This window comes from Euprymna scolopes, chromosome 28 (assembly GCF_053919585.1).
Source record: "Euprymna scolopes isolate OS-2025 chromosome 28, ASM5391958v1, whole genome shotgun sequence".
NCBI classification, from domain to species: Eukaryota; Metazoa; Mollusca; class Cephalopoda; order Sepiida; family Sepiolidae; genus Euprymna; species Euprymna scolopes.
In genome coordinates this window covers 68,074,181-68,095,992 of record NC_136509.1, presented here as the reverse complement: position 1 = coordinate 68,095,992, position 21,812 = coordinate 68,074,181, and the positions used below count along the sequence as shown (strand labels likewise).

Here is a 21,812-nt window from a genome sequence, read left to right as displayed (position 1 = left end):
AAACAGATTTATTTTTATTCTCGCCTTTCTATATATAAATAAATTTGCCCATATATATATATTTTTTTCATAATACTGTTGACATTTTACGTTGATCTCTTTAATATTTGTTCATTTCAGGATCAACTGAGTACCCTAGGCGAAAACGTAAGTTCATCTAAACTAGATTTATAGACCATAAGTTTGCATAAAAATTAAATCCCTAAATTCTCAACAGTTTCTCTAGCAACCATTTACTTCTACTTAATCCAAATAAGAATCTCAGCTTGTTTTTTTCTTCTTCTTCTTTCTCTCTTTCTCTGTTTTAATCACTTTTTAAATTTAACTGATTCTTATAGACTTTTATCTCTAATCCTTTTCCGTTTACCGCATGCTTATTTAAAATAGCTCTACACCATTGGTCATCTTGAACAAGAAAAACATTAGGCTCTATAAATTCATGTCATGGACTATTCTTTCCTTTTCTTTAAAACTTTTTCTCTTCCCTTTTCTAAAATGCTTGAGACTGAATGCAGTGCAGAAAGTATTAAAGTTGACCTTTTCTCGACTCAAATACCATTTATAACAGGAGTCATAACTATTTACAAATATTTTGAATAGAGAAATGAAATTTTAAAATATCCTCTCTGATCTGTTATACACAGAATATAATAAAATCTGATTAATAGGAAACAAAAGAAATACAAATTTGTTTAGAACACGTATATTGTACTTAGATCTACAGTCATATTTACGTATCTAGCACAGACAAAAACATAAATAACACGGGAATTCATGCATCCCAAAATAATCAAAGTCATTAATTTCAACTGTAAAATTCAAGTTTCTAAACTTTTGTCTAAGATCGCTTAATGATTTTTTTAGAGTTTTTTCTATGATATTTTATTTTTTTTTATCTAAGATTGTTTAAGTTATTTTGGAACATTTTTATCAAGAGTTTTTTTTTTTATTTAAAATTGATTAAGATTGCTTAGCTTAACTAATTTTACTAGGATTACTTATCTAATATTTTGTATAGAAAACATGTTAACTAATATTGCTAAGATTGTTGAATTATTTTTATCAAATATTGCTTGAATATTTTTATAAGTTTTTTTTCTAACTGATCTAAGATTGTATTAACTATTTCATCTAAGAGTGCATAATTAGTTTATAGTGACAATTTTACGTAAGATTACTCTTAAAATTTTTTATCTAAGATTATTTAACTAGTTTTATCTAAGATTTCTAAACTATTTAATTAAAAATTTCATCTAAGATTTCTCATTTTAATTAATTTTAACTACTTTTAATAAACTTATCTACCAAATTTATTTTAGATTAAATACTTCTCTAAATTTAATTGATCTCAAATAATTCATTAGCTGAAACACATTTAAGCATCAGATAATACATCTGATATTGACCAGGTGTGTTTTTAACTATTGTTTTTTTTTAGGGAGGAGTATTCAACACCTCAGAGAAATGAAGATTAACTGATAATCCTTTTAAATTTAATAATTTTCTAACATTAGTTAGGGTTAAATATGCTAATCTATGATTTTAGATGTAAGAATTGCTTTCTTTTAAACACAATTAAAAGCTGCAATATTGAGACTTTGAAAGTATATTAAGATTTTAACATAATAAATTAAAAAAAAAATCACTGTTCCTTTTTTACAAAATCACTTTTATAGAAATAAACATTTTTCAAATTTTTCTACACTCACAATTCTACCTAAATAATATTAGTAGTTTGCGTTTCATTTCTCGAGTTGATTTACGTTGGTATTTGAATTCCAAATCATATTTAGATGGATTAGAAAGAGAGAATCTTTCTCAGCGTTTTTTTTATCTGCAATAACTAGTGATGATAATTCATCTTCTACTTATTACATATTACTCTTTATGAGTAGGTGTACTTATTAATGCGTGTGTATGCGTGTACATATCTTTAGTTTCATACCTACTAAACACCTGCTTGCTATTTTTTTGTCATTTTTTTTTTATTATTAAACTTTATTTGAGATGAAAGGAGGGAGATTATGAAATTGATTTTCATCGCTTTTTTTTTGGTTTGATTTTTGCTTTGTTTTGGTTTTCTTTTCGCAGATTTTTTTTTTAAATTACTCTAATTAGTTTTAAACGATGAAGAAACTCCATCCTGAAACTAACACTTGGTTTCATTTCGATTTTAATTTATATCCGATGGCTGTTTTAAGAATAGACGTTGTTCTCTTTCTGACTGATATATATATATATTATATATATATATATATATATATATATATATATATATATATATATATGTATATATATATATATATGTATATATATATATATATATATATATATATACGCTATAGTATATATATACGCTATAGTATATATATATATATATATATATATATATATACGCTATAGTATATATATACGCTATAGTATATATATATATATATATATATATATATATACGCTATAGTATATATATACGCTATAGTATATATATATATATATATATATATATACGCTATAGTATATATATACGCTATAGTATATATATATATATATATACGCTATAGTATATATATATATATATATATACGCTGTAGTATATATATATATATATATATATATATATATATATAATCCATATTCAAGACTATTAAAATCGTTTTTGAGCTGACATGTAAAGTTATATTTCTATTACTTTATTGAAAAACTTAACTGATCTACAATTGATCCGTTCTTCGTTCAGTAATCAATATACACTTTTCTTGTCTTTCTCTCATTTTGTTCAATCGTATTTTTTTTTTTACTTTCATGTTTCTCCTTTATATCTTGAGACCAAAGTGACTTCTTACTTGAGATTCAAGTAAATTAAAAAGAAGAGAGAAGACAGATTTATTTTCTGCCGATGAAACTTGCATTTTTTTTTATGTTTCTTATTTCTGAATCATGATGAACTGCAAGGTAATTGTGACTGAACCATTTACAAGAGGGACACTTCAACGAAAGTCAAACGCCAGATATATCCATTTCAAATTGTTAATCGGCATGAAGTCACAATAATTCCACTTGATCAGTTTTTAGTTCCTTACCACCCAACCCTTAACAACACCATTTCTTTCTTTTCATTTTTTTAAAAAACTCTTTTAAATCTTTGCAATGCCTAATTATCTTGATCAGTGAAACTTATTTGTTGACCCAAATTTGTTTCTAAAATCTTATTTCGTTCAAAAACAGTTAAAAAAATGTTTTTGAACTGGGCCTCTTACAGTCTGCTTAAATTGCAGTTTTCTTGAATATGTTATTCTTCCTCCATTTATTTATTTTGTTTAAATCGCATTGTTTTTGATTGGTTCCAGTCTTTTTTATTTAACTGTCACGTCGGTCATTCAACGCAGAAATAATATCTCTCAGTGAACAACTTAAACAATTTTTCTTTAACTGGAAATATGATTTCTTTTAAAATTGTTGCTATTTTTATCGTAACATTCTGTTCTATTTTATAACTCATCAACATCCCCCTCTACTCCGGAGAAAAATATTTAAATATACAATTTCTTGAAATACACATTGATGTACAACTTCAAAGACACAAGTCTAATGCGTGTAAAGTTTACGTGTATCTTTTATTCTTTTAATAACACCAAATATGGAGTATTCTTTCCACATCTGGGCTGGTGCACCAATCATTAGTCTCGCCCTCTTGGATAAGGTACAAAAAAGTAATTTCTAGCTTAATACGCTCTGCACTGCCAGCCAAGCTCTGGCCCTTGTCGCACCGCCTCAGTGTTGAATCACCCATGGTTACAAGTAAAAGACTATGTCCTAATAAACTTATTTCACTTATACCTACTACTCAATCAAAATACTCCCGACATATCCGACTAACAGTAAACCTCCCCCTTTTCGCTGTAAAGGTTCCTAAATGCTAGAAGATTTTTATTTATTCTAATCGCTTTTTTCCTCGGACCACCTGCCTTTGGAATTTCCTCCTTGCTCCCTGTTTCTGTGACCATGAATTCAGAAATTTAAATGTAATGTGATCAAACATCTTGGTGACTAACTCCCAACCCATGCTTCCTCGTAAAAATCTGGCTCCTGTCACAGTAGTCTCTTGTGCTTCAGTAGCAATGTGTCTCATTTTGGGATGGACGAAAATAGCTGTAACAATTCTTTTATGCTGTTTTCATCGACACGTGGCAGATCATAGTCGAGAGTGACTCAAAGGTTTTCTTTTCAGTAGCTGCTACATCGAGATGTAGGGAAGGGTGCCACTGTTTTCCACTGATTGTTTTATTTACCCTTGATTCTTGCCTTATAATTTCGGTGTATAGTATTCGTATGATTCGACTGTGGATTGAACCCTAATCTCTCAACCCATTTGAGAACACTCTTATCATCATGGCGCATGGGCCGAGTTATTTGCGTGCAACTTAAATGTGAGTATGAAATATGATGTGTCAATGCTTGGGATTTGTCGATTAAAAGACAAAGCTCTTTGTTAATTGAGTCAAGCTACTCAGCTCATGTGATTATGCTCACAGCAGAGTTAATAAAATAATCTTTTTTAATGTTATTGTCTTTAATGTTTCGTTGATGTCGATTTCAATCACAGGCAAACCGTAATCCGCAGAGATATGTCCACTTAAAGTGATGCTATTCTGTTTGTTTTTTTTTAATTTTATAAAAGAGATAAATTGAAGCACTATCATATGTCATGTTGTAGTGCGAGGAAAGTTATTAGTGTCAATTGTGTTCTACTAAATAAGTGCATTTTTATGCAGTGTAAGTCAGCTAAACAAATAACTGATGGTTGTTTCATGCCACGAATATGAAACGCACACAATAAAAACAATACTAAACACGTATATATATATATAATATATATATATATATATATATATATATATATATATATATATATATATATATATATATATACTTAACATTTTTGATATCTGCCTGTTTATTGTGCACACATGCACATAATGTATTTCTGCTTCTCTCCCGTTCTCCTCTATCACCTCCTTCCATGTCAGTTTATGCTTGGTGATTGTTTTGTTTCGGTGGAAGGGGGACAGCAAGTGGTGTTTTTATCTGTCAAACAATAACTGAATGATAAGGGAGAATTATTTAATACGAGTATGCCTACTAATATTCTTCGCCAGTGTTTGCAAACAAATATTTATATTCATTTAAAAGTAATGTATGGCTCGGAGAAGTAAAGAAAGAAGAAAGAAAACTAGGAAGTTTTAAGAAAGGAAATACAAAAGAGAGAGAGAGAGAGAGAGAGAAAGAGAGAGAGAGAAATAAAAAGGAACAAACCGAGTTATGTATTCATCAAGGTTTCGTCTTTATTTCAAGACTTTCTCTGGATGAAAGAGATTAATATTTTTTTCTTAATTTCATTCATCTAGAGGAAGTCTCGAAATAAAGACGAAACGTTGATGAATACATAACTCGGTTTATTTCTTTTTGTCGAAATACTATTTCCGTTATTTTCATCACACACATATATATATATATATATGTGTGTGTGTGTGTGAGAGAGAGAGAGAGAGAGAGAGAGAGAGAGAGAGAGAGGTTAAATTAAATAGGTCCAAATGTATTGAATTAAAACATAATATTTTTCCAAAGTGCTCAATACTTATGTAGAGCTATTATAAATGAAATTATATATGTACCAGAAAAAACTCTACGCGCACGATATTACTCAGGGATTCAACTGGATTGTTGAACCCTTGACAAGACGTGTAATATCACCGAAACGTTGATTAATCTGCATAGAGTTTTTCTGATGTTTATATAACTTCACATTGGATGAAATGGTAGATAAAACGATGACAAAAAATCTGATAGAACATGAAAGTAAATTAGAAGGAAACAAAACAAAAGAGAATGTTTAACTACATGGATTCATTCAGTATGTGTGTGTATGGTTATTCTGACACACACTCACACTCACACGCACTCTCTCTCTCTCTCTCTCTCTCTCTCTCTCTCTCTCTCTCTCTCTCTCTCTCTCTCTCTCTCTCTCTCTCTCTCTCACACACACACACACACACACACACACGTAGACACACCCACGGTATTTTTATTTTATTAGTAAAAATTGAAACATGCTTATTTATATCCAATGTAGTTTTAGTAGTTCAATTTGGACAAAGGTAATACAATAATATTGTGGAGTTCGCATTCGCACCAAACGTCCATGCAATGGAAATGTTTTTAAGCAGCAATATATACATCAGATGAAGGATACAACTGTGGGATTTCTAATTTTCTAAATTATTGTGCACACATGCACATAATGTATTTCTGCTTCTCTCCCGTTCTCCTCTATCACCTCCTTCCATGTCAGTTTATGCTTGGTGATTGTTTTGTTTCGGTGGAAGGGGGACAGCAAGTGGTGTTTTTATCTGTCAAACAATAACTGAATAATAAGGGAGAATTATTTAATACGAGTATGCCTACTAATATTCTTCGCCAGTGTTTGCAAACAAATATTTATATTCATTTAAAAGTAATGTATGGCTCGGAGAAGTAAAGAAAGAAGAAAGAAAACTAGGAAGTTTTAAGAAAGGAAATACAAAAGAGAGAGAGAGAGAGAGAGAGAAAGAGAGAGAGAGAGAGAGAAATAAAAAGGAACAAACCGAGTTATGTATTCATCAAGGTTTCGTCTTTATTTCAAGACTTTCTCTGGATGAAAGAGATTAATATTTTTTTCTTAATTTCATTCATCCAGAGGAAGTCTCGAAATAAAGACGAAACGTTGATGAATACATAACTCGGTTTATTTCTTTTTGTCGAAATACTATTTCCGTTATTTTCATCACACATATATATATATATATGTGTGTGTGTGTGTGTGTGTGTGTGTGTGTGTGAGAGAGAGAGAGAGAGAGAGAGAGAGGTTAAATTAAATAGGTCCAAATGTATTGAATTAAAACATAATATTTTTCCAAAGTGCTCAATACTTATGTAGAGCTATTATAAATGAAATTATATATGTACCAGAAAAAAACTCTATGCGCACGATATTACTCAGGGATTCAACTGGATTGTTGAACCCTTGACAAGACGTGTAATATCACCGAAACGTTGATTAATCTGCATAGAGTTTTTCTGATGTTTATATAACTTCACATTGGATGAAATGGTAGATAAAACGATGACAAAAAATCTGATAGAACATGAAAGTAAATTAGAAGGAAACAAAACAAAAGAGAATGTTTAACTACATGGATTCATTCAGTATGTGTGTGTATGGTTATTCTGACACACACTCACACTCACACGCACTCTCTCTCTCTCTCTCTCTCACACACACACACGTAGACACACCCACGGTATTTTTATTTTATTAGTAAAAATTGAAACATGCTTATTTAAATCCAATGTAGTGTTAGTAGTTCAATTTGGACAAAGGTAATACAATAATATTGTGGAGTCCGCATTCGCACCAAACGTCCATGCAATGGAAATGTTTTTAAGCAGCAATATATACATCAGATGAAGGATACAACTGTGGGATTTCTAATTTTCTAAATGTTTATATATTAGATGTGCAATGTTGGTTCAGTTCAGACATAGCTTAGCAGATAGACATACCCCCCCACGTATCTATATGTGTTCATGCATGCATTTGTGAGGATCAACACTTGAATACATAATCCTGCAGAGGAAGAAATGCACACCAATAACTTTGAAATACATATGCATAGTTTTGCATGCTCAAATACACAGTGTCTTACATCTCGTCCGCCCACGGGAGGCGTGCTACTTTGGATTCATGTCCCATGAAATCAGTTTTACCTCACAGATTGACGGAATCTTTCCACTTTCCCTATTTTGAAATTCCTCTATCTTTGACTTCATACTACACCTGTCTTGGTGTACCTTTCACCATCTGCCAAGCACCTTGCACTTCCTGCCCCTCTCTACCTTCATGCGCATGCTACTTAATGTAGATCAAAACCCACAAAGCTGCTCGTTCATCCGCCGCCTGTGTGCAATGGTGAACTAGATATTGATAGTTTGTGACAGAGTTTTCCGCTGGGCGTATATCCCATGCAGTGAGTACAGCCAGTTTGGATATCAGTACACCGGCAACTAGCCAAAACCTTCCATTACTTTTGGCCAGACGAACATCTTTGCTAGGTGATTGCTCTCCTACTATTATATACCCGTTCTGTGTAAGGGGGTTTTATGGTGTTCGCTTGTTTTTCTTGTGGGTCGGATTGAAGCTTTTGTCTGGATAATTCTCTCGGACAGGTAGCTGGAACATGTTCATAAATGAAGAAAGGGATGACCACCATTTTATCTTTAAACATACTTCATGAACTCAGTTAAGAATTTATTTCCCTTTACGTTAAATTCATTCATGCTATTGTCAGGGTGGCCCCCCGACAGTCTAAAAACCTATGTACTATTGAGTATAGTTATATATGTGTGAGTGCGTGTGCGTGTGTGTATTACATAAATGTTTAATTTTATTTATAAAAGCTCTACTCACGTATTGAGAACAATGTTTTTTTATTCATGTCATTAATATAATTGAATTGAATTGAATTGAATTATATATATATATATATATATATATATATATATATATATATATATATATATATATATATATATATATATATCCATTGTCGGGGACCAACATGTTCTATGCGCAAGTAGATAAAGAATAGAGAAGAACTTCAACTTGTTTTTTTCTTTATAACAACGACATTTATTTCCTCATTATTACAGCCGTGACGTCACCTACGTGATCTCGAACGTTATCCACATGATCTCGAACTTTACGTTTCGATCGTCCTTTTTCATCTTTTTATAGGTTTTTTCTTTACCTGCCAATGACGTCATTTTGCATGTATTTGCATACATATGTCAGCACTGATATATATGTGTGTGTGTGTAGAGAGAGAGAGAGAGAGAGAGAGAGAGAGAGAGAGAGAGAGAGAGAGAGAGAGAGAGAGAGATACGCATATCTAAGATTTAACTTCCTCATCAGTTCGATAGAATCTAATCCATGACGGCTGACTTGAATGTGACTGCCGATGCTTGTACATTTGGATAAAGAAAATAGTTTTTCATCTCTCAACTGATGTTAGACTAGAAATGTGCTTCTCTCTTGAGATTCCCTTCGTGTTTTTGCTATATTCAAGCCAAAGACGAATTACACCAGTAAAAGTATGAAACCACATATAAATAAATATTCAAATTTGTTTGTATGTATTTCTAAATTTCATTAAAATAAACGTATTGCTATCTTATATTAATATTTACTTGAATAATAAGAATGATTAAAATTGGTTTCCATCTTTGTTCTCTTCGTTGCATTATCTAGATCTGTTGCCAAATTTTTATAATAAACATCGAAGTATAATCTTTAGTATTTTTATAATGTACCTTTAAATTCATAGTTTCTTCAAAATACTTTTATTTTCTGAAAAAAAAGAAAAGAAAAAACGCTGTTTTAAACCCGATACTTTAAGTGTCTCCTTGGCTTTTTATATGTCTCTTTATATATCAACTAGATATACAGCTTGCAGAAGTATGCCAAGAAAGTAGACGGAACAGTTACTGCCCGTCCATTACAACTCCATGTTAGATGTTATAATGTTTCCGTCTGAAACTGGTTCAGTGCAATACTTGGCTGGCCTTCAGCAAATTCTACTTGGCATCTAAAAAGACTTAAAAAAAAAAAAACAAGATAATGTTTCTATGGTTTAGTTATAAACACTATGTGAACCATCTCGACTAATACTATCCCAATGGAGGAGTGTTACATACCATTCCAACCATTATTGCATGATGCTGCCCTGTAAGGTACTATCGCTGTCAGCATCTACTGCTGCACTCAGCATCACACGCACATGCACACCTATAGACATGTGCGTTTGTATGCTTACTTGTTTATAATCTTACTCATCCGCACGGTTTATGTGTGGGTGGGAAGTAATCTGCAATTCGTCATTTCAATAGAAATTTTTAAAAGATGCCATCACGCCTGCTTTTTTAAAAAAAGAAAATTAATTAGGGTTTCTTAAAATGTTTCCTTTTCTTTCTCTTTTTCTCCTTTTATATTCTTTAGTTAATAGTTGTGACTACTTGGGTTTGCCCGGGATACAGTGAAGTTATCTTAGTTTTTAAATTTTTATTCTTTGGGCCATTTTGTTTTTTAAATTTATACAGAAAAATAAATAAAATTTTAAGTTCTAAAAAAGACTACTCTTTATATAATCTTCAATTAAAATATGAATTATTCCCCTAGTTATTTTTTTAATTTGGTCATTATTGAAAAAATGTTATAGTACCATACATGTACATTTCTGTGTATATATATATATGTATGTATATACATAAATGCGTGTATATGTGTGTGTATGTATAAGTACACACATTTGTATATGTTATGTATATATATATATATAGATACACACATGAGTATATACATGCACATGTGTGTATATATATATACTTGTAAATAACTAAAAGTCGCGTAGCGGCGCTAGGGGCCTCAGATGATTGGATTTTTTATAAACCATTCTTTTATGGGTCTTTAGTTTGTTAAAAAAAATTTTAAGGGGTCAAAAAGGAGTAAAAATTGAAAAGATCGTTTTGCATTTTGTACAGTCATCTTAATTTATTTTTAATTTTTAATCAGTTCATATGCGTGTCATGTTGGTGCAGTGGTAACGTCACCAGCTTTGAATGGTACAGTTTTGCGTTTAGTTTCGATACTAGCTGATTGCACCCAAATACTCTTTTTTAGTTTTGAAATCATTACTCTATAATAATATATATGGAATCTGGACGAATTAAAATATCATATTTAAGCGTATTTTACGACTGGGTAAAGCCGGGTGCCCTCGCACTGGTAATATATATATATATATATATATATATATATATATATATATATATATATTAAAGGAGATTAGAACAATAGTCTAAAGAGCTGAGTGTATTTTAATGTAACAGTGAAATTACTAGTTTAATTAAAATACAGGAAATAGAAAGTGCTCGTTGTAATTTAGATATATAATAAGCTCGATAGTTAAATGTCCTAGAGCTAATTCAATATTAAGTAATGTGATTGATAAATTCAATAAAAACCCTTCAAAATTTGCTGATGAGGAGACCTTGCTTATCAAAAAACTATATATAATTATTGTACATAACTTGATGTATACCACAATAAAAAGCATTGTTTTCCGAAACGATCGTACCTTCTTATGAAACGGATTTTTAATTTAATTAAAATTTGATTTTTAAATTTTAAATTATCAATCACATTACTTAATATATATATATATATATATATATATATATATATATATATATATATATATATATATATAATGACAGGTCACATATATGTGTGTGTGTGTATCGTGTATGTAAGCATACATATGGATGCGTGTATATATATATATATATATATATATATATATATATATATAAATGTTGTGCGTATATTTTTTGTATATATTTACATATACTAAACAATTTCATAGATGAATTCAAATATATTTTCACAAACTATGTTATGTGAATGAAAATTTACACGTCTCATGACCCATCCACGGTCAAGTTATTTTGAATATATGACCACCTTCACTTTTACAAATCAACCCTCCTACCTTCTCAATGTTATGGAGTTCTCCCCCAAATCTTGATCTAATACTTTAACTTAGCATACAAATTTATATTTGCATTCGAAATGTTCTAAATTGTGAACATCATAATAATATGAAACAGTTCATAAGCAGCGTCATATCATAGATACAAAGCACGCCACACCTAGATAGGTAGATTTACATGCGCAAACAATACCTAGCAAAGTTGCTCTAAAAGCTTTCCTGTTTATCTTTATTCAATTAAAGGGAATTCGCTTGGATCAGAACGCTATAACTTTTTGACTTGCTTTATTGATGTGGCCATTGTGTGTTTTTACTTTATATGTATAAATTCTTTCTATAATCAGGTATTTATAAAAAGGTTCACATGAAGGTTGCCAACATTCATAAGTGAAACTGGATTGAAACTTTGATCTCCTAGATCGTCAGTTCGGATTTTTATCCATTTCACTACAATTAACTCCTTAATAAAGACACGAACCATAAATCAGGTCCAAAACTCATATAAATTTGAGAAACATAAAGCAAGTTTTTCCCCCTTGATCCTCTTGAAGAGTAAGAATACTTTTTTAGTCATTTCAATTCTATTGCACTAACTTTATTGTAGACTTTTGCACATATACATGAAGGAAAATTAGATTCCTCGTATCAAGGTGTGGTAACAGTTCTGTGTGTTTTGTTCTCTCCTACCGCAAGAAATGTTATACAAGGTCGAAAAGTGGGATCGAAGTCGTCAGTGCTCCAGAAGAAGAGCCCTCTGACTCTACAAAACATGCCTGTGCAGACCCCTCAGCATTCTCGGCAGGACGCCTCAGGCGATTAGCAATAAACTAACCCTTTCTCAAAGAGAGAAAGCAAAGCCTGGGAGAGTGGACGTCCTAGAATTGCACAGAACCAGCATTACACCGCAATAAACGGAGACCAGGTCATTGCAGAAATGGTCTAATCTGTTGAGTTTGGCGAGAATACTGCTTGAAGTACTTGAAGTAAAATAAATGCTTTATTTTTTTTTTCGGCCAGTAAAGCAGAAGTTCATCAAAACGGAGGTAATTTTTATCCAATCCAGAATACACCTTTTGGGGAGAGCTGAGTTTTACCCACATTAAAAAGCGACCTTGTATCTAAGTCTGCCTTCCTGGGGGGTAGGGCAATAAATGTTGTATTTAAAATTGTTTTCTCATAAATAAAATAACTTTGGTTCGTTTCATCGCTTAATACACTTGGTGACAAATAGTTTAATGATGAAACTTAGCTGTAAACTACAAATAATTTTATTTGAATCTTTCGTTTTTATGAAGCTGGATAGTCCCCATATTATAAACCAATACTGTGTTTAACTCTTCCCTCGTGGTGAGGCAAATAAACATGGACACTCAAAGATACATGCATGCAGACTATAAACCCGTCACACAGATGAAGATACTTAAATGCGCGTGTGCATCTCTGCCCTCTTAAATAAACAAAATAAAGGAAATTGTTTGGAATCTCCTTACGCTGCCAATACCATAGACATCTGGCTCAGAGGTTCTAATTTTCATTCCTTTTATCCACACAAGTTGTACATTTACATGTAAAATGTACCTTCAACCTTATCTCCACTTCCTGATTATTTATCACCGGTGATCTGTGTTAAAAGCTATTACAGCATAGAAGTATATAGACGTTTGTATTTCGTCCCTGCGTTAAGCAATCTGCACAGTACAATCGGTCAATGAGTAGGTAAATGAACATTATCACATCAACATCACCTGAAACTCTTAAATGTACAAACGCATACGCTTTGATGGAGGTCTGTATATCTATATATATCAGGACAGGTGAATTTTTAGTTGTATATTTGTATGTGTGTATGTTATAGATAACAACTGCAAAATAATTTATGTGAAATAAGATTTATTTAATTAAACGCGTATATATATATATATATATATATATATATATATATATATATATATATATATATATATATATATATATATATATCAACCAATCAATAAGGGTTTTATAAGACAATGAGGAACCCCTCCCTGGACTTTAGCCATCTAACTCTGTCCCAAGCTATTCGCTGCCATGTGGGACCCATGTGTTGTATCAGGTCGTCTCTCCATCTCGTTCTTCATCTTCTCTTTGACCTGTTATGTTCACGAGGTGTTCATTCCGTTGTCATGATGGACCATCTGTTGTCATGTTGTCTGGCTATGAGGTCTGTGCATCTGTGTTTGGATGTTTAGATGGCAGTATTGATGTCAATAACTCTTGTTTGTTGGCGGATCCAAATGTTTGTCTTTCTGTCTTGTAGAGTGATGCCTAATATATATATATATATATATATATATATATATATATATATATATATATATATATATATATATAATTTTAAATACTTTTCGATTACAGCATATATTACTGTAAAATTAAATGTATTTCTTGTCAAATAATAAATGTATCATAATTTTTAAAAATTAATTGAATTTAATTATAAATTTTCATTTATCTATATATATATATATATATATATATATATATATATATATATATATATATATATATATATATAGACGACCTGATACAACACATGGGTCCCACATGGCAGCGAATAGCTTGGGACAGAGTTAGATGGCTAAAGTCCAGGGAGGGGTTCCTCATTGTCTTATTAAATCCTTATTGATTGGTATGTTGCTACACATTCATATTTCGGTCAGCTAGTTACTTTAAGCTACAGCTTATATGAAAGCTAAGTCTGCAAGGATGCAGATTTAGCTTTCATATAAACTGTACTGCCTAAAGAAGTCTCTAGTTACAAGTAACTATCTAACCGAAACATGCTCATGAATGTGTAGCGACATATAAACACTTATGTAAAAACATATTAGAAAGTATACCTTGCCCTACTTCGGTATTGTGCACTCTTGTATTTCCTCGTTAAAACTTCATTTGTTACTTTATCTCTGGGAAATATTAACCTTAAATTATCTATAATCCTATATATATATATATATATATATATATATATATATATATATATATATATATATATATATTTGTGTATTGATATTCATATTAAATCCTTTTTTCTATTTATTTAAAAAGAAAATATAAGTTTGTTATAAATGGGTCATGGAATTGCATTTATCTGCAAAAGACATAGCTAATTTGCATATTCTTTTAAACATTCATTTTAATTAATTCCCTGTTAGTGTTTTCAGTTTTTTATGGGATGATCATCTTTACTTAACAATTACATGTAATTATATTCATGCAGATATTCTACATGATTTATACTTGCGTAATATTTGCTTAAAAAGTTTATAGTCAACACAAACCTCTTTCTATATATATATATATTTCTGTATGCGTTTATGTATGTGTTTAAAAATTTTTGTCTACCAAATTCATCAGTCAGTTTTTGGTCTGCAGACATGAAACTTTATATATAGAGTATTCAGAACCTATATGAAACCTTATATTTGAGTTTTAGCCGGGGAAAATCGGTGCAAAAGTGTGAAAATTAAAAAACTGGAACTTGCCAGATGAAGATTGAACGATGGCATTACGAATATGCATGTGTAACGTACCAGCTATTTGTTTAAGTTTTAATTTTTAGCTATGCAGTAAGCATGTCTTTATAGCTCAGGCATTAACGTCAAAGGAAAAAGTAAATCGTAAGCTAAGCGTTTTGGTTTCGATTCTAAGTGGTGGCGCCCAAGTCATTTTTTTTCTTTAACTTTTTAAATCATTACTATATATTGGGTCCAATATAATATAATAATAAAGACGAAATCTGCATTAATCAAAATATCATATTTAATCGTATTTTACAACCGGGCAATGCCGGACAGCCTGTTAGTATATATGCATAAACGGATAGATGTATGTACATATTTAACACATGTATATATGTGTTAAATATATGCTTATATATATATATGTATATAACTGTATACATAAACACACACACACACATATATATATATATATAACTATACGCACTCATATATATGCATATATATACACTAATACATATTTATATATATATATATATATATATATATATATATATACACATACACATACGCATATGTGTACGTACATATGTATATATATATAAGTATAAATATGTATATATAAATATATGCATATTTCTATATAAAAATCTGTATAGGCATTCACAGACAGGCCATTTAGTTGTATCACAGCTTCTCAGTGTAGCTAGACGAACAAGTACTTCAATCCCAAATCGAAATCTGATCGTTTACTCGACAGTCGAGAATAAATGCACATAATCTGTTCTCATGGGAGTTAATTAAGGTATGTATGTGTGATTGTACGCACGGAATCGGCACAGTTATTTTTACACATTGATATAAAGAGATTATTTCTAAGTGTACATGTGTACATGAGTGTAACTGCATTCCTGCTTTTTATTTCTGCTCCTCTCACCTTCTCTTCTCGCCGCATCCCCCCCCCCACTACCACCTGATATGAAACTTGTCTTTCTCTGCGTCTTCTACCTGCCTACCTCTTCAATCACGGACACGGCCAGGTCACTACCACCATAACCTCAACCCCCCCTCTACCCTCCCATCATTTCCACCACCGGCATCATCATCATCATTATTATTTTCAGAGCGTTACACATTAGATCTCAGTGCTTGGTAACTTGAGAGAATATTGATCCGATCACAAGTAGCAGGCTATCAGTCGTCTTTATCAGACAGTCAGCAGGCACATCAACAGTATCTCGCTGCACATTAAACACGGATAAGGAAATCCTCCTACATCATAACGACTACAATAATGACAACTGATGGAGCAATTTTGAAATGAGAATGCCAAATCATACAAGAAAATACTTTTAATATCTCAGCCCCGTCTCTTCTTCTTCTTTTATTTTATTTACTTTTCCTAAAAGCCAATTTATGTGTCACTCGCTTCTTTGACTCCTGGTAAATTCTTTTGTAGTCCTATATTCTTAATTGCAGCCTCTAGCGTTTTATTTTTATTTTTATTTTTCATTCAGTGTATACTTAGTTTTGACAGTAATACCTTTTACCTTAATCTCTTCGACCATAATTTTTTTTCATTATCATTTGCCTCATTGTCCCTTGCAATCTTGTTTGTACTTCACTGACCGCCATCTCCAGCCATGTTCTGTTGTTTTCTTTTTATTCCTAATGAAAGCTATTGGTGCATTTACCATATTTCACATGCTGCAGGCATCATAGCTAATATATAAAATTATCTGATCGGATATATATATATATATATATATATATATATATATATATATATATATATATATATATATATATATAGCATTAGTGCAAAGTCTCCATAGTTGTAGAGAAGTTCAGATTAAATCAATGCCATGTTCATAAGTTACCATTCCTGTTAAATTTCTACTGACTATTACACTAATTCTCAGAAGCGCAACTGCCTTTTCTTATGAGATTTCATTCTCTTGACCAATTCAAGATGGAAAGTTGTGGACTGCCAGTTTCCACTCACTGAATTGGTGACGATGCTGCAAACGACAAGCGATAAGTGTACTGCACTAGAAATAGTCTTTGATTCAAAGATGAAGAGGTCTGTGTTCTTACTGATCCAAGAGTTTGATACCGATTAAAGGAGAAGGCACGTTAATGTACACAGTCAAGATGCCGCCATCAATTAATGAGACTATTCGAAATTAGAGTTCTTGCTTTGCAATTTTCCCTTTGTGTGCGTTTGTTTTGCCTGCAGTGTCTTTGTCATTTCATAAGATCATCACCGGTTATTGTTTTATCATACAAAATAAATATCTTATATTCATGTGCAGTTGGTATGTTTGATAAATTTATACTAGGGTACATTTTTATGTCATAACTTCGGATTACTGTTCTCATTTTGAGTGTTATTTTCACAACGTTTCGGTCAATGTAACTTCCGTGCTTCTTCAGTTGTATGTTGCTGAACTCGGATCTATGCATGTCAAACTCAGGAATCTGCGCGGAATTTCGAGTGGAATCCTTTATTTAATTCATGGGGACAGCAAACTCTTGTTCCATCAGTTATGACTGGGTAGAAGTTCTAAGTAATTCGAAGTTCTATTTTGAATGTTGGCAACACTAAGAACTGAACATTCAACCTCCAGAAGAGTGTAACTTACAATTGAATTTTACCAAGTACCTTATCCACTATGCCACGGATGAATGTTAGGGGTTTTAAACCTATTTTTCTTTTTAGATGCACATTCTTACTACTTATTACCATTTATTACTACAAATTTATACTATACACATATTATTTTCAATTAATGGTTTACATATTGTGTTAAATTCTATAGTAGGTCTGCTTAATAGGTGATCGTTGCCCAGCATATGCACTGGTTCTTTAAGTTACCTTAATCTCCATCGTTCTTGTCTGTTTATAATCTTTGCTTCGTCCCAGGTAGATGTTTTCCCTTTTCCCTTCATATGTGCTCAGCCATACTCAACTTTAATATGAATAACCAGTCGTCATCTGAAAAAAAAAAATCAGAAACATAATAGGCTACACTTTCTCCAAAAATGTCCAACTTGAATCTGCCAAGCCAGCTACAGGTAATGACGTCCAGCCTATTTGCTCAGAGCTGATTGATTTGTTAAGCCTGTGTTACATATCACTTAGCAGTTCTGTTCTGTTAGAGAAAAGTGTAGGTATAGCTTTTTGTGTCAATAGTTATGATTTGGAGGGTTTGATGCCGCGTCATCTGTCGCTCAAGTAGCTGCATCCGATTGTTTAGCTTACTGATATTATATAGAAAGGATTTGAAGTTAGATTTCGGTTGCCGCTTAAATTAAATAGCGACAAAGAATGCAATGAGAGGTTCTCTTATATAGGAGTTTTAGATCTCGTATCGCAATCCATGGTAAAGTAAATGTTAAGTGAAAATAGTCGTTTCCTCTTTCATGACTGTATCTGCTTCATTCAGTTCAACTAAATCAAAGAATTCTGTTTCTTATTTACAAATTGTTCAAATGTTGTTCTAAACAAGATGACTTGTTTTGCATGATGCATTATCAACTCCCTACTTAGCTAATCTCATTTTAGAAAACGAGTAAAAATTAGAGTCATCTTCTTTCTCCTCCATATGTTCTTTTACTCTCTTTTTTGTCTTCTTTTTTTATTTCCTCATTCTCTGCTTCAGATTTTTTTTTGCTTTATCCTCCATATCTTCTTCCTCTTCTTTTGCTTCTTCTTAGTCGTTGTCATCGTTCTTCTTCTTCTTCTTCTTCTTCTTCTTCTTCTTCTTCTTCTTCTCTCATTAAGCCTGATTACATCAGATGAGTCAACATTCTTTCCAAATGAAATTTTATTATCTCTAAGATATTTTTTAATGTCCAAAATTGGAAACTTGGTTTCAATTGGTTTAAACGTAATTCTCTGAATGGCACAACTGGTAACTCCAATAATAAAACCTAGATCTTAATCCAGTTTTTATTTTATCTATTTATTTTTTTTATCTCCCTTTTCTTTTTTTTGTCTCTCCCCTATCTCCCTCTTCCTCTCTTTGTCCTCTTCCTTCTCCTCTCATCAACCTACAAAATACCATCTTAAATCAATTCCAGCCACAACTAATGGCATCAATTTACTAATTAATCCGGCTTCCACTGTGCCATAACAAAGTTTGCAAAGCTGGTTTGTATCTACTGACAGCAAAGGATGATGCTCTTTCGAGAGTATTAAAACAGCATTAAATGAATGGGAGATTGGGAAAACTGATGGAGGAAAACGAGTAATAAAGTCCACCTGCCCGTTAGGTGTGTGTGTGTGTGTGTGTGTGTGTGTGTGTGTGTGTGGATAACTCGGCTGTTGAACAAACAGGCTGGACGTAAGGTTTAGGAAGCTTGGCAGCTGTGATTTGAGGCCAGCCACCGAACTGTTTGGGCACGAGCAGACACGAGGGACATCCAAGCTGTCTTTGGTCATTTAGGACCTTAGCAGCCACTCCTCATGCATGGCAGGTACAGTTTCCCATGGGAAGTAAATAATCGTCCGTTGCTGCAGTTGAAATAAATGTTTATGTCTTTGGCTGGCACACTGCCTTGCCACCACATTGTCCAACATCTCGGTTTATTATTGAGCAGAAAGGCATGCTTTGAATTGCTAACCAATCTGCTCGAACCCCATTTCTCGTTCCCATTGATGTTCGGTGCACAGGAAATGTTTGCTTCCAAACATTGATGCATATCCTTTTTTTAATGACGCACTTTCCAGTTACACGTCCTGTTGTTGCCATCAATATTCATGCCACCCGACAACCATGGATTTTATATAAGTGAAAAATCGCATCTGTGAAAAACTAAATGCTTTTTTTTTATACATATTGTTTATATAAGGAAAGTGCACGTATGTTCGGTTCACTTCAATAATCACGTATGGAAACTTAATTTTATGAGCAAATAAGGATATGTTTAATCTAGATAATATCTGATAATAATTTAAAAAAATAAACGAAAGAATTTGTTTCACTTTTAATATAGACAAAAAAATGTCCCCTTATTATTAAACCGGACGAAAAGGGAGAGAGAGAATTTTATCTTCTTTTTCTTATCGATTAGTTTTGACTTCTTATCGATTAGTTTTATCTTCTTTTTGTGAATTAGTTTCATTCCAATGATTTCAAGTAATGAAAAGGAATTAAATTGCGATGAGATAGCGAGCCAGCTAAGACTCCTAGTTCACAATATATCAATAATTTTATAGGTTAATTAATGCTTAGCCATTTAATTATATTTTATTTCAAATAACGTGCTATACGCATGGTAAATGATTACCATAAGCAATTCATTGTAGACTAATTCCCATTACTTGTTTTACCATTATTGAAGAGTAAAGCAAAGTTATACTTTTCCCAAAAGGAATGAAACTCATCTGACTATACCACTTTCGTTATTGGCAATCACCTGTAATGATTGTTTATATATATATATATTGTTTATATATATATATATATATATATATATATATATATATATATATATATATATATATATTGTTTATATATATATTGTTTATATATATATTGTTTATATATATATATATATATTGTTTATATATATATTGTTTATATATATATATATATATTGTTTATATATATATTGTTTATATATATATATATATATTGTTTATATATATATTGTTTATATATATATATATATATTGTTTATATATATATTGTTTATATATATATATATATATATTGTTTATATATATATTGTTTATATATATATATATATATATTGTTTATATATATATTGTTTATATATATATATATATTGTTTATATATATATTGTTTATATATATATATATATATTGTTTATATATATATTGTTTATATATATATATATTGTTTATATATATATTGTTTATATATATATATATAGATATTGTTTATATATATATTGTTTATATATATATTGTTTATATAGATATTGTTTATATATATATATTGTTTATATATATATTGTTTATATATATATTGTTTATATATATATATATATATATATATATATTGTTTATATATATATTGTTTATATATATATATTGTTTATATATATATATTGTTTATATATATATATTGTTTATATATATATTGTCTATATATATATTGTCTATATATATATTGTCTATATATATATTGTCTATATATATATATTGTTTATATATATATTGTTTATATATATATTGTTTATATATATATATATATATATATTGTTTATATATATATTGTTTATATATATATATTGTTTATATATATATATTGTTTATATATATATTGTCTATATATATATTGTCTATATATATATTGTCTATATATATATTGTCTATATATATATATTGTTTATATATATATTGTTTATATATATATTGTTTATATATATATATATATATATATATATATATATATATATATATATATATATATATATATTGTTTATATATATATTGGCAATCCATACACTGATTTTCCGCGTCGATTTCACTCTACATTCGGGATAAAATTTAAATAAGCATGTTTGTATAGGGAGTCTATAGTGAAGTAAGGGTTTTGCAATCACCAATCGCACATCTCATGAATCGGCATTGCTCAAGTCCAGAGACAAAGAGTCCAGGATGATTAGAAACAGGATAATGGTAATCAGAGAAAG

The 21,812-nt window shown here is 30.7% G+C and overlaps 1 protein-coding gene across 3 annotated transcripts in view; it reads left to right on the top strand.

Moving 5' to 3' along the window:
• LOC145249689 (zinc finger protein basonuclin-1-like) overlaps positions 1–21,812 on the top strand; it is a 305,499-nt gene that overhangs the window by 227,888 nt on the left and 55,799 nt on the right. For 2 of the 3 annotated variants that reach the window (XM_080111487.1, XM_080111488.1), the window contains one exon: positions 121–147. The exons of the other annotated variant lie outside the window; for it this stretch is intronic. In XM_080111487.1, coding sequence (XP_079967613.1) covers positions 121–147 — 27 coding nt within the window. The remainder of the gene's footprint in view (positions 1–120; positions 148–21,812) is intronic. 3 annotated transcript variants of the gene reach the window in all.